Source organism: Pseudorca crassidens, chromosome 15 (genome assembly GCF_039906515.1).
Source record: "Pseudorca crassidens isolate mPseCra1 chromosome 15, mPseCra1.hap1, whole genome shotgun sequence".
Taxonomy (NCBI): Eukaryota; Metazoa; Chordata; class Mammalia; order Artiodactyla; family Delphinidae; genus Pseudorca; species Pseudorca crassidens.
The window spans coordinates 17,109,192-17,122,493 of NC_090310.1; the positions used below are offsets into that span (position 1 = coordinate 17,109,192).

The window sequence follows — 13,302 nt, forward strand, 5'->3', positions numbered from 1 at the left end:
GAGGGGTGCCTTTGGGAATAGATCCAAGGGAAAATCCTTTCACTCCTAAACAACCAGCCTGCTCCCTCCTTTCCAACAAGAGGGCTCTAGTCCTGGCTGTTTCCTCCTTTGCCTCAGCTTCCAAGAAATCGAGGTGAAACTCCGTGCTGCTGCTGACCTTACCATTTGTGTGTGTGTGTGTGTGTGTGTGTGTGTGTGTGTGTGTGTGTGTACTTGCTTCCTCGGTGCTCATATTTCCTTCCTTGTTTAACTAGAGTTATTGCTATGCCTTTTGTTGATGCTGTCTCAAACCCCTTTTGCAGTGGATTTTCAAAAGGACACTTTGAAACTCTGTGGCTGCCACGTAGTCAACGGGAGCACCTTCTCTAGTCCAAAGAAAGACATTATCCTTCTTTCCAGTTGAGGAGAACCAATCACGTTGAGACCGTAATGCATTTTAAACACAACAACATTAATATTATTTTGATCTAAGTAACTGAACTGACTCGATAAGGCCACTCTCCTCCCTGGTCCTGGGGTCAAATGACATGTCTCTTCCAATGAGCACATGAATTGCTCAGCAAAGACTGATGGCGGCCCGGCTCTATCATGACAACAACCCAAGCAGAGGCGGGGGCTCTTGTGCTCACAAAACACTTTCCCTAGAGACCAACAACTGCCCTCAGCACAGGTGAAAAAGCCTGAAGGAGATCATCTGGAGCGAAGCAGTGGCTAAGCCTACGGGTCGGATGCCAGGGAGGGTCCATTAAAGCAAACCCTTCCTCGGCGTGGGTGACAATTGGAGTCGAACCAGCTGTGTGTCGCTGGACCTCATTCATGCACAGCCCGAGGGGGCCCACACTCTAGGGGTTCTGTCACCTGCTGGGCACCCAAGCTGGCTCCACTGCACAGGGAGAACATGGGCTGCCGTCCCTTACTGCTCTCTTTGCCGGGAAGTGCTGGGTCCACAGCAGGAGGGGCCGAGGGGCCGTGGGCTGATTGGGAGGTTGTCAAGCACGGGGGACTTCGGGGAGTGAGCTGCGCTGCCCAGAGAGCTGCCATGTAGGCGGGACCTGGCTCAGGAGCTGACGACCCCTCCGGGAAGCCCCTGGCTCTCCCGATCTGCCGCATCGCACCTCCTCGGGTTGAGTTGAGGGTCCCCCTCTAGGCTCTCGCAGCCGGGCTTGTGACTGGACCCTTGCGCCTACTACCTCGTGGCCCCATGTGCTCACCTGTCTTCAGCCGGGGAACAGGCCTATTCCCATCTATCCTGAGGCCTAGCTCTGGGAACCAAACCTGCTCTTTCCACCTGAACTTGAGTGCTTTATTGAGAGGAGATCTCAATGGCCTTTCATATGTCCTTTGGGAGGAAGAGCAATGAAAACCTTCTTTGTGATGAAGCTACTTGAAGAAGATGGTGGGGACATGTGACATTTAACAAGCTACATTTAACCTATTACATGCCAGGCTGGGGGCCGACGACTCTGACCTCCTGGCGTCACAGACTCAGAGGACAAAGGACGGGGATGGGACCTGACAGACAGGGTCACTAACTGGAGGACCTACAGCTGAATCTGGGCTGGTTTGGCCCATAGAGCAGTTAAAAATTTCAGAACCAGCTGATAATATCTAAAAACTGAGAGCTTTCACACAACAATGTGCATTTTTGGCCTCTCTTGAAGATTTAGGCCATCTGGCAGGGCGGGGCCAGGGCAGAGTGATGGCTGCTCTAGGCAGGGCCCGGCTTGCCAGTGACCACAGTTACTCTCTATTGAAAGGCGGAACCAGGTGGTGGGCACCAGATTGCCTGGTAGTCATGTGACTACCAGCAAGTTCTTCTGCTTTTCTGGGCCTCAGCTTCCCCATCTGTAGGATGGAGCTGATCACCACAGTACCAGTCTCACAGGACTGTTGTACGGAATAAACGAGCTCATACGTGTAAAGTGCTTTGAATGCTGACTGGCACATAACACACACTCAGGAGACGCAAGCCGCCATCATTATCTTGTGCCCAATCTACCGCCTGGACGGAAGTAGCTGCTGAGGCTGGCTGCTCAGGGCTAGCGTGGCTGGAGACTCCCTGCTCCCCTAAGTCCTGGTGCAGCAGTTCCCTGTTCCTGGCAGAGGCTGGCAGCAGGCACAGGAGAACCCCATCCACTCCAGAGTGGAGCCTAGCATTACTCCTGCTGACTTAGGTCAAGATTCCCCTCAAGTTGGGATTGACATATACACCTGACTCTATATAAAACAGATAACCAGCAAGGCCCTTCTGTACAGCACAGGGAACTCTACTCAGTATTTCGTAATAACCTATAAGGGAAAAGAATCTGAAAAGGAATATATATATATGTGTATATATGTATACACATAACATATATATGCATACATATGTATAACTGAATCACTGTGCTGTACACCAGAAACTAACGCGATATTGTAAATCGACTATATTTCAATAAAAAATAAATTAAAAAAAAAAAAGCTTCCCCTCGATCTGAGCTCAGGCCCCAGCAGGCAATTCTCACAATTTTATTCATAGCACATGGGGGCCTTTCAGGATCCTGGCCTGTGTGAGACACAAAAGATGAGAGCAAGTCTCCTCTCCTTAAGGAGTTCACAAAAGTATGAATAATTAGGTGTCACAGACTCAGATGCTTGCAGCACCACAGACGTGAGCGGCACAGGGACGCTGGTGAGCTGGGGAATGCACACCTGCAAGTCCAGAGGCCGCAGGGGTCACTGGGCCCCAGCCGGTGGATGCCACAGAGGGAATATAGCCAGCTCATCAAAAGCCAACTTTCCAATGTTGTCAAATGTTTCACAAGCGGTGCAACATCGTGAGTGCCAAACGGAATACGCCTGCAGGATAGAGTTGGCCGGGGGCACCCGTTTGGGACACCAAAGGCTCAGGAAACTGAGGGATACCCTAGGGAAGTACATGACTTGGTGCCCGGAGGGGTGGCTGAGACCACCAGAAGGGGCCTGGGGCAGGCTAAGGGTGTACAGGAGGCTGGTGGGTGAAGCAGAACCTTGATGTTTCCAAAGGCAGGGTTTGTAATGAGACCGACTAGGTATTCCAGGCGCTGGGAAGGGCAGGAGCAAAGGCACAGAAGAGAGGAGTTTCCTAGGGACCAGAGGGAATGAAAGTTGCATAAGGATGGAAGAGCCAGAGAGCCAGTTTTGGGGTCTGAAAATGGAGAAGGTCACCAGTGCACATGCACGCAGGGCCCGGGCCAGCATGGCAAACGGGAGAGGTGGTGTGGTGTCAGGACAACTGTGCCATGCCACTGTGTCGGGGACACAAGTAGGAGTGGTGGGGACTGCGGCGCTGTGACTCAGCTCCGCCAAAGCTTCCAGGAGTGGATGTGACCTCATGTCGCCAGATCGTCTAGTTTCTCAATAAAAGTCAAAAATCCCTATTTTGCACGGAATCCCTTCCAATTTTTAAATGTTGGCAATTAATTAAAGAACTTTGAAAACACGCTGTGAGCCAGCTGCAATCTGTGAGCTGCCTTTGGTCAGTCGGGGCTTAGCCTCTTCCCAGGATGCCCCGGCAGCACGAGCTAGCCGGGGACTGTGGCCTCTCCCCTGAGGCATTCTGCAGTGGCGAGGCCCTCGGCTCATCTCCCGCCACTGTCCCAGCCCCACTGAACTATGGTTTGCCGTTATCCCCCTGGGCCCTCCTGCCTGGGTGAGAGCTCGCAGGGGCAGACAGCGTGTCTGATTCCCGGCCCCAGCAAAATGCCTGAGTGTGGGGCGATCGATAACGGCTCTGTTGATGAGATGCAGGGACTGAGCAGATGAGTGAGCGGAGCGGGGAGGCGGCGGGGGCAGTGGGCAGCAGGGGAAGGGGGAGCTGGACTTGGAAGGAGGCAGGTTTGGGCAGTGGAAACGGTAGGACTTAGGGATGACTGGCAGTGAGGGGCAAAGCGGGGAGCGGAGGATTCAAAGGTGGGAGTCGGGCGCTGCTGCAGACAGTAAGAGGAAGCGGAGCCGGAACTGGGGCCGAGGGGCCTGGGGGTGGGGATACCAAGTTGGGGTGTCGGTGCAAGGCCGGGCGGAAATGCCAAAGAAAAGTATCTCATGGCTAGGAGCGAAGCTTGGTTCAGAAATTAAGCCTTGGGGAGGGTTTAGTGAATAAATTCAACAGCATGTGACTTCTGCATTCTTAGAGGAAAAGAAAAAGGACCTAGCTTGGGTATCGTTTTCTACTTTCCCTGGTGATGTTCCCTTCTTTTGGAGACAGCACCTCAATTTTCCATTGGGAATCCACCCTTCCCTCGACCTGACTTCAATGTGGATAATGTGGGCCTCACCCCAGGTTGCAGCCCAGGCCTGGCCAGTGGGGCCTCAGTCTGGGACTTTCTTGAGGAGAGTCTCTCTGCAGAGTGCTGAAATCAAGAGCGATGTCATCAGGGACCACCACTTGGAACCTGAGGATGACGCCAACACAGAGGAAAGCAGAGATATGTGATGGAGGGAGGCAGCTTCCTGAAGGCATCATGTGAACTCCTGGATCCTGCCATGCCCGAAGCCAGCAAACTCATACTCTCCTGTAACATGGGCCAAAGAACGCTTTTTTGTCCTTAGCTGGATTTAATTGGGTTTTCTTGTCCTTTGTTACCAAGAGAATCCTGGCTGATACACTAGCGCTGGGACTGAGAAATTTAATCAACAGATTCAGCTACTAAATCAGTCCTGGCCAAGGCAGGCAGGAGATGGGGAGCCCTACCCCCTAGGGGGTCTGGAATTTATCTTGCTGTCCTAGGCTGGCCCCTGCACGTGGGTGAGCAGTTCTCCCTGCTTAGACACCTGTCTGGTCCCAGATGCAGCCTGTCCCCTGGTCTGTACAGAACAGGATATGGGCCTCAGCTTCTACCCTGGTTCTGCATCTGTGTTCTCATCCCTTGGTGGGAGTACAGTATGGATCTGAATTCCAACCTTCTGGCTGGAGCCTGAATACCTCGTTGGGCCCCCTCTCTCAAGGCAGAATTCTCTGCTCACCTCTCCTTCCCCTGCTGGCTGGGGGTCTGCTTCAAACCTGAGTCTCCTGGGACTCTCAAGATGACCACACCTGTATCTTCCCGAGTGTGGACTCTGCATATAGATTTCAGATCCTGCAGCCCACCTACAAGAGAACACCCTCTGGTGACAGGCAATGGCCTAGACCAAGCCTGAGGTCAACACCTAAGGAAGGCTCTTGGGCGCCTGGGTTAGTGCCTTTCCCACCAGCTGCCCTGTTAAGATGCCATCATGATCTCCAGGCCCAAGGGTGCACAGACCCCACCCTACGGCAGAGCCATCGGGCTACACTGACTCAGCTGCTCAAATGAAGGTCACATCTTTGACTTCAAAGCCATTGCCATGTTTGGCCTCAGTTTGTATCAACTATTAAAAAAAATAATTTTGGGGCAATCAAGGATATTTGAATATGGACTGGGTATTACAGATAATAATTAATTATTGTCAGGTATGATAGTGGCATTGGGATTATATAAAAACAAACTCCTTATCTGTTAGAGATGCATACAAAAAATTTATGAGTGAAATGTTATGATAGCTACAATTTATTTTTAAATGTTAGGGGAAGAGATGGAACAAAAATGGCAGAATGTAGATAATTAATGAAGCTGGTGACAGGTACATAGGTCGTTATTGAACTAATCTCTTCACTTGCATTCATTTGAAAGTCCACCCCCGCCCGCCACCCTGCCTAAAAAAGAGGCCTTTCTGAAAATACAGATACTGCCCTGGGATGAATTGAATCTACCCGTGGTGCACTCCAGAGGCACTGTGACCCTCATCCAAGCCACCAAGCTAGACTATGCTAAGAGCCTCCTCTTGGGGCTCCCTCTTCCCTCTGATCCCTTCTCCAAACAGCAGCCTGAGTGATCTTTTAAATTCCTCCATCAGATTGTATCACCCTTTGCCCAAAACCCTCCAATAATGATACTAAGAGCTGACCTTTGTATAGTGCTCACAAAGGCCAGGAATCATTCTGAGCACTTCATACGTATTAACCGAACAAGAATCACCCCATTTTCCAGATGAGGAAACTGAGGCATAGAGTAACATGCCCAAGGTCACATGGCTAGGAAGAGGAGGAGCCAGGGTTTGCCTCAGCTGGGCTGGCTCTGACCATTCCCCTATTCTGCCTCCAAACCAGTAAGGCCCACACGACCCGGTTCCCACCTACCCCTGGGACCTCCCCTTACCCTCTCCTCTGTTCACCAGCTCAGTCTCCGCCTAAACTGGTTGTTCCTGCCTTTGCTCTTGCTGTGCTCCCTGATGGGAATTCTCTTCCCACTGATGCTAGCTGCTCCTTCTTCACATCCAGGTTGGGGAAGGCCTTTGATCACCTGTCCGGAGCAGCCCTGCCTCTTTCTCCTCCTGCCTCTCTCCCGTTGCCTGATTTTATCGTCTTCAGAACACTTAGCATTACCTGAAATGACACTATTCACTTGTGCCCTTTTTTTTTTGTCCCTTCCTCATGAGAAGGGACAGGGCTGTATGAACAGGACCTTGTCTATTCGTTCAACACGGCTCCCTGAGCACCAAGACCCTTATGGGCCGATATGTCGTCACCAGCCACATGTGGACAATTACCTTAATATTAAAATGAAATAAATTGTAAAATGCAGTCTCTCAGTTACAGGAGCCACAATTCAAGTTCCCAGTGGCCGCCTGGGGCTAGTGGCTTCTGCCCTAGACAGGGCAGATAGAGCATGTTAATATCATCAGAAGTTGTATTGGGCAGTCCTGGCCTGGATCACCATGGCAAGTCACAGAAATACACCACTGGAGTTTGGGATTGACATGTACACACTGTTTTTTAAAATGTTTTTTAAAATGGATAACCAACAGGGACCTGCTGTAGAGCACAGGGAACTCTGCTCAATATTATATAACAACCTAAATGGGAAAAGAATTTGAAAAAGAATAGGTATATGTATAACTGAATCACTTTGCTCTATACCTGAAACCATCACAACATTGTTAATCAACTATACTCCAATATAAAATAAAAAGTTAAAAAAAAGAAAAGAAAAGAAATACACCATTGGGGAAATCTAACATTAATTAATTAATTAATTCAAAAACTAGTGAGCACCATTTCCATGCATAAAATATATCACTGGGTCCTGCCTCACTTGCTGTTGTGACCAGGCTGGAGGTGGCATCTGCATGGTGATGCTGCAGGTGAAAATGGTGATGGAATGGTGCCACGTAGATGATGAATGTGCTTATTATAAACGAAAACAGATGGACCGTGGCGAGCAGCTGAAAGCCCACTTTTTGGATGGGTTATTACATCCTAGAGGAGGGAGACCATTGATTCCTTTCTCCTAGCAGATGTCGCTCTGCAGGGGAAGCCATGTCGAGAAAAACCGCAGGGAAACCCACAGCCCCATGTTCCCTTCCCACCTCGGTCCCTGACTCCTCACTAGCTGGGCCAGTCATTTAATCTGGGGAAACATCACAAAATGTGACAAACATATTATCGCGTCCTCCTCCTGAGCCCGAGACAGGCATCGCGGATCCATCACACACCCTTTCCTGGATGAACCAGAAGGAAAGTTCTAAATCCTTCCCAAGACAGCCCTCCAGGCAGCCATTTCCAAGCAGAGTTGACAAAACAGACGCAGCTATCTGTCCCGCAGGAGCTTTTTATCCTGAGCCCCAGCTTCTTTATCTACAACGTGGGGCCCGACCACATCCACCTTGTAGGGTGGTTGGGAGGTTAATTGAGATGATTCATTTGTTCAGCTCTTTGTTCAGGCATCAAATGTTTATGGAGCGCTCAGTGGGGGCTTCACGCCTGCCTGATGCATGCAGCATTGGGTAAACAGCAGCTGTGATGAGTACTCACATCTGCGGGCCACCCTGTGTGCCTGCGTGGACAGATGCTAGCCTCCGTGTCCTTACCCTGCCCGGAAGTCCTCTCCTCCGGGCCGGTTTACGCTTACCGCATCACCTAACGAGGGGGAAGGAACCCATCCAAGTTAGCCCGAGGATTAAACGGGCAGCAGATTTTCCAATAAGAGACTCCTTTTCTTCTAGCACCTTCTTTTCTTATGCTCTAAATAAGCCTTGGTTGGATCAGCGCCTCAGACTGTACTTCGCTTCCTTGAATTCCCGGACACAAAACACTGTCTTAACAAGCCGTGTCTGCTGGGCTGAGCTGTATTTCCTATAAACTCTCATTTTATCTCCTCTAAAACACACGGTAACAGCATTCTCTGGAGATTATTAAATGAAACCAACCTGCAGCTGCATTTGTTTGCGCTTTCTGTCCCCGGAAAATTCTGTCAACAGATAGATGTGCGTTACATAAGTGGTGGCCCTGCCGGGGACTGCGGTCCTCCACACACTCCTCTGTGTAGAAACACCTCAAGTCTCTAATCCCCGCAGCCGGCTGCTCCCCGAAGCGCCCACAACAGCAACGACGCCCTGGTGTCCTGCTCCTTTTCTGTTCTCAGCACACAGGGAAGGCCGAGTGCAGGTTAAAGAAGAAAGGCAGGCCTCAGCCAAAAGGGACGAAGCTTATCTTCTTTGTAATATAGCACATAAAATCTGCTTTTCTTGGCCTGAGCGATATAGTTGATGAGCTACAGGGCACGGGCTTGTGCAGCCAGCGCCGTTTCATTAACCAGTCCAGAATATACTGGTGACCGCCTGCCAGGAAGTGCCGGGTGAACTGGAGAAGGAGAGGACCCAGCCCTAGATGCTGGGAACGCGCCGCAGCTACATGGGGCCGGGGCTGCATCCGGGGCCTAGAGGACAGCCCCTGCGCACACCCCGGGCAGGGGAGGCTGACACGCCCACAGGAACTTTCTCATTTGTTCCAATAGTTTGGACTTTTTCTCAAATTTAAACTTTAGGCATTTGTTTGAAAAAAAAAATCAAAACAGAGAAATCAGAGAAAGCTTTTTGTTACTTCTCTGGGGCAGCATAGTGTGTGAACAGAGCCGGCTGGGACCGCGTCTGCCATGTTAGCCTCCAGATCCCCAGAGCCTAGCAGATGGTTATTCGGGAGCTGGAGGGACGGCTGGGTGAGTGGGTGAGCGAAGAACCAGCCAGAAGAGGTACAGGAGGGAAGGACGGCAAGGTGGGAGGGGGCACGGAGTCTCCTGATTGAGCCCCAGCTGGCCTCTAACCTGCGCTATGACCTTGGGCAAGCATCCTAACCCCTCCTACTCTCAGTCTCTCATCTGGATCTCAAGAAGGATGAGACAATTGCTTACGGGCTCTTGGGGGAATGAACTCATTCATTCATCCAACAACCATGTATTTCTACTTGGAACAGAGCAGTGGTGGAGATGACGCAGGCCCTGCTCCCAAGAGGCCCAGAGTGTGATGGGGGGACAAGTGCCCATCCTGGTACAGGGGCGATAGAACCAGTTCATGAGGTCCAGAAGTGCACAAGGGTCAGGGGGTCAGGCGAGCATCCTGGAGAAAGGGACGTCTGGGTTTCCCAGGAATACAAGGCAGAGGCGAGCATTTCGAGTTGAGCGAGATGGGAGGGGCCAGGGACTAAAGGTGCGCCTACCAGGGAGGGCGGTGGAGAGCCACGAGCAGCTGGCACTCTGGAGGGTGGCCTGGTCAAGGGGCGGGTGCCAAGAGAGAGGCGGGCTTGACGCACAGGGATTAGGGGCCCTCTGTCCTGCATTCTCTGGATCAAGGGGAGCCTTTGAGGGCTTGAAACAGTAGAGTCGTGATCAGACCTCGCAGTGGCTACTGGAGACAGACCGGAGGCTTGGGCCCGGGGTCAGGGAGAGCGATTAGGAGGCTGTACTCTTCCACACCTCCACGCCTTCGCCCGCGAAGCTCCCTCCACCTGGAGAGGCTTTCCCTTTTCTGTCTGGCTCAGGGCTTCTCTTTCCACTAGAGCTCAGGTACGCGCTCTTTAAAGCACCTTCCCTGACCTCTCCCAGCCTGAGGCGGGCTCCCTCCTCCAGGCTCCAGCAACCGCAGACTGGGAACGGCTAGCTCCAGCCCAAAGATGAGTTTGGTTTGAACTGTATGGTGGCTTCAAAAGAAGTGAAATTAGCTTCTGACGTTTGCAAACAGCATAGCTCATCTCAAAATCCAGATTCCCAGCTCTCTGGGAACGTTCAGAAGGTCCAGCAGCGCTGGCTGGCATTGCTTCACGTCAGTCATTAGTTAAAGCTGAAAAGTGCCCCGCCCTTTACCTGGGCCATGCGCTTGCCAGTCTGCCACGCTCCCCACCAGGCCCTAGCGTCTCTCTAACAACATTGAGGCCGAGGATTGGTTGCCATTTATCATCTCGCTTGTACTACTGCTTCCCTTATAGCAGATTAGAAAGGAAAGTAGAACAAGTTTTGCTCCCTTTTCTATCATAAGAGGGGAAACCGAGAGAGGCTGCGGGAGTCCTGTCCCTCCTTGCTCACTGCGTTCCCTGCTGAGTCCCTGGGGCTTCTGTTTGAAACCCGTGGCTCTCTGGGTTCAGCTTTATCAAGGCCTTCATCACACTGCCTCACACGTCCACATGTACTTGTCTGCCAGCTTTTAGATAAGGAGTACCTCCAAGGCATGGACTGTGTCTTTACATCCGTGCGCTCAGAATCGATCATGAAGCCTGATGGTACCTAGGATGTGCTCACTAATCAAGGTTGAATGGAGGAATAAATGCACATGAACATGTGAAAAACAGCCCGGAGAAGAAAGCAAGGATGAGGACCTGGGTAGTGTATGAGGGTGGGAAGGAGGGGAGGGGTTCTGAAACCAGAGGGGCTGAAGAGCACAGAGGTTAAGGGCCTGGCTGTTTAGAGTGGGGTGCACACACCAGGATCACTGGTACATGTGAGAGCTGGTTAGACGTGCAGAATCTCGGGCCCTGCCCCAGACCCGCTGGATGAGAACCCGCTTTTTACCAAGATCCCAGGCAAGTTGTTGCGGATACGGTTGGAGAAGCGCTGGCTAAGCCGATGGGCCTGGAGTCTGACTGCAGGGATTCAAATTCTCACTCTGACGCTCACTGGCTGTGTGCCTTGGGCCACGTTACGTAACCTCTCTGTGTGTCTGTTTCCTTATCTGTTAAAACTGTGCCTCGGTTCATATTTCTTCAGTTCCCCCGAAAGGTGACCTGATTCTACTTCCCAGAACTTCAGCGGAGGCTCTGCTCCTGGGGGCTCTGACAACGCGAAGTGAAATCCCCCAGCAGGCGCTTGCTACACCCAGGAGGAAGGGCAACGGGGCCTCGTGGCGCCCAGTTTGCAACTTCGGGAATCAGGCTACGGGAAAGCACCAAGTGCTTCCATCAGGCAAATGCCCAGCCAGGAACCGGAGCCTGTTACTTACGCCGTCAGCCGTGCAGTAATTCCAAACCTTGATCTTGGTTAGACCAAAGTCACGCAGCTGTCTCGTGTTGCGGATAACAAAAAAGAGCTGGAGCGGCGGGTGGAAGGGGCACGTCCACAAGGAAGGGTCTTTCTTGCCCTGAAACGCCAGCAAGAGAAGGAAGTTGTTATTGTTAGCACAGTTCTGCCTTACCCCAAAGTAAGCGGGCAGTGACTATGGAAACCAGGGGAGGATGAGGGTGGGAAGCCACCCACCTTCTCTACTTCATCCTGGGTGGGGTCTTAGATCTCACCCCATCTGGACCGCATTTTGGAGCAGGCTACTGACCCTCGTCCCCAGCACAAAGCTGTCACGTGGGCCTCTCTGCCCCTGCCACCCAGACCAAATTTAAAATGCAGCGGGCTTTATTTTAATCAACCTAATCGGCTTTGCTGGGGAGAGAGACTGGAGGAGAAGGACGGGAAAAGAGCCACGACTTGAGCTATTTGATTAACCTGGCAAACAGAGCCTTTGATTTTCTTTTGTAAAACCCTGTAGAATTTAAAAAATTTTAAAAATAGAAAAGAAAGACACTGGCTCAGGCGTTTGTTGGGACGGGGCCATGGCACTGAGCCTCAGGATTTATTCTGTTCCCTTTCAGGGTTTCCAAGCCTTGGGACCCCTGTGTGCAGTTTCCGCCTGCCAGGGAGGCTGCCAAGGCCATTCTCAAGGCCAAAGAGGCAGAGGAGAAGGGGAGCCTTGCTGTCATTTTCATTTGCACCAACAAAATTTCGTATCATGAGTGCTTGGGATGCAGATGGGAAAAAGTGAAATCGGGGGACTTTTCTCAGCCCTGGTCACCTCTTCTCTTGTCTCTTTGGGTACCTCTTCTGCTCTCTGTCTGGACAAAACGCACAGTTGTTCCCAAATATGTCCATGCTGGCTCGGCCTCTGTGCCTTTGCACAGGCTGGGCCTCTGAGTGCAGTACTCTCCTGCCCTTCTCCCCCTGGGAACTTCAGCTCAGATGCGCTGTCTCCCCCACTGTCACCCCTTCCCTTGACACAATCACTCCCTTCTCCAGGTGCCCACGGCTCCTTGCAACACCTGAGGTTACAATTACCCAGTGTCCCACAAGTACCTGTCTTCATGTCTATGTCACCCCCCCCACCAACACACGCACGCGCGCGCACACACACATACACGCACACTCAGCTGCGAGCTCTTCTAATTCATTCCAGAACCCTTAGCGTTCAGCACAGTTCCTTGGCACCTGGTCAATGACAAAAAAATCTTTAAATTGAATTTTTTGAACAATCGTTGAATGAAGAAATGAACAGATAAGTGAAATGTACCTCCTAATATCTGTCCTCTCCCTGAAACTTTAGAGACTAAACTGTTCTGGCCGGCAGAGCTATTTTGTCTAGCTCATGAAAGTGTTTTGTTTTTTTTTAAAGGCAAATTCGTTGCCAAGACTTTAAGGTGGAAGATATCCCCTCCCCCTCAGAGCTAGATGTCTGGCTTGTCTACAGACTTAGGAGACGCGGCAACACGGGGTCCCTGACAGCCGTTGGCTGGAGCTGAGTGCACTGCTCTGGCGGCCAGGGCAGGTGCCCTCCGGTGCCCCAGTCCTCACCATTCCCTACTGTTCTACACCCACCTCGCCTCCCTGGTTATGCTTCTGCCCGGCCCCTGCAGGCATTAGTTTAGGGTCCCTGCTTAGGGGCTGAACAGTCAAAGTCCCATCTGCCAATAAGCAGCCTGTATCTCTGACGCTGGCTGAAGTTGCTCCTTTTATCTAAAAGGAGCATCGCCCCATATTTGCGAGTGTCTCCATGGGCTCCCATCCCCAGGACCGTGCCTGCCTCTGGGGTCTGCTGGCCCCCAGGAGACGTGAGGCTCAGGCTCCAGCTGCACGGAGGACAGAGGTGGCTTGTCCCAGTGACAATGGTGCCTTTCAGGAGGGAGGAGGCTGCTTTGTTAAGGGGGAGAGATGAGTTCAAGGGGTTCTGACTTATTCTGGC

At 51.7% G+C, this 13,302-nt stretch overlaps 1 protein-coding gene across 7 annotated transcripts in view; it reads right to left on the bottom strand.

Annotated features, from left to right (window-relative positions):
- Positions 1-13,302, bottom strand: part of KATNIP (katanin interacting protein) — a 200,858-nt gene that overhangs the window by 51,592 nt on the left and 135,964 nt on the right. For all 7 annotated transcript variants that reach the window (XM_067706309.1, XM_067706308.1, XM_067706311.1 and 4 more), the window contains one exon: positions 11,302-11,439. In XM_067706309.1, coding sequence (XP_067562410.1) covers positions 11,302-11,439 — 138 coding nt within the window. The remainder of the gene's footprint in view (positions 1-11,301; positions 11,440-13,302) is intronic.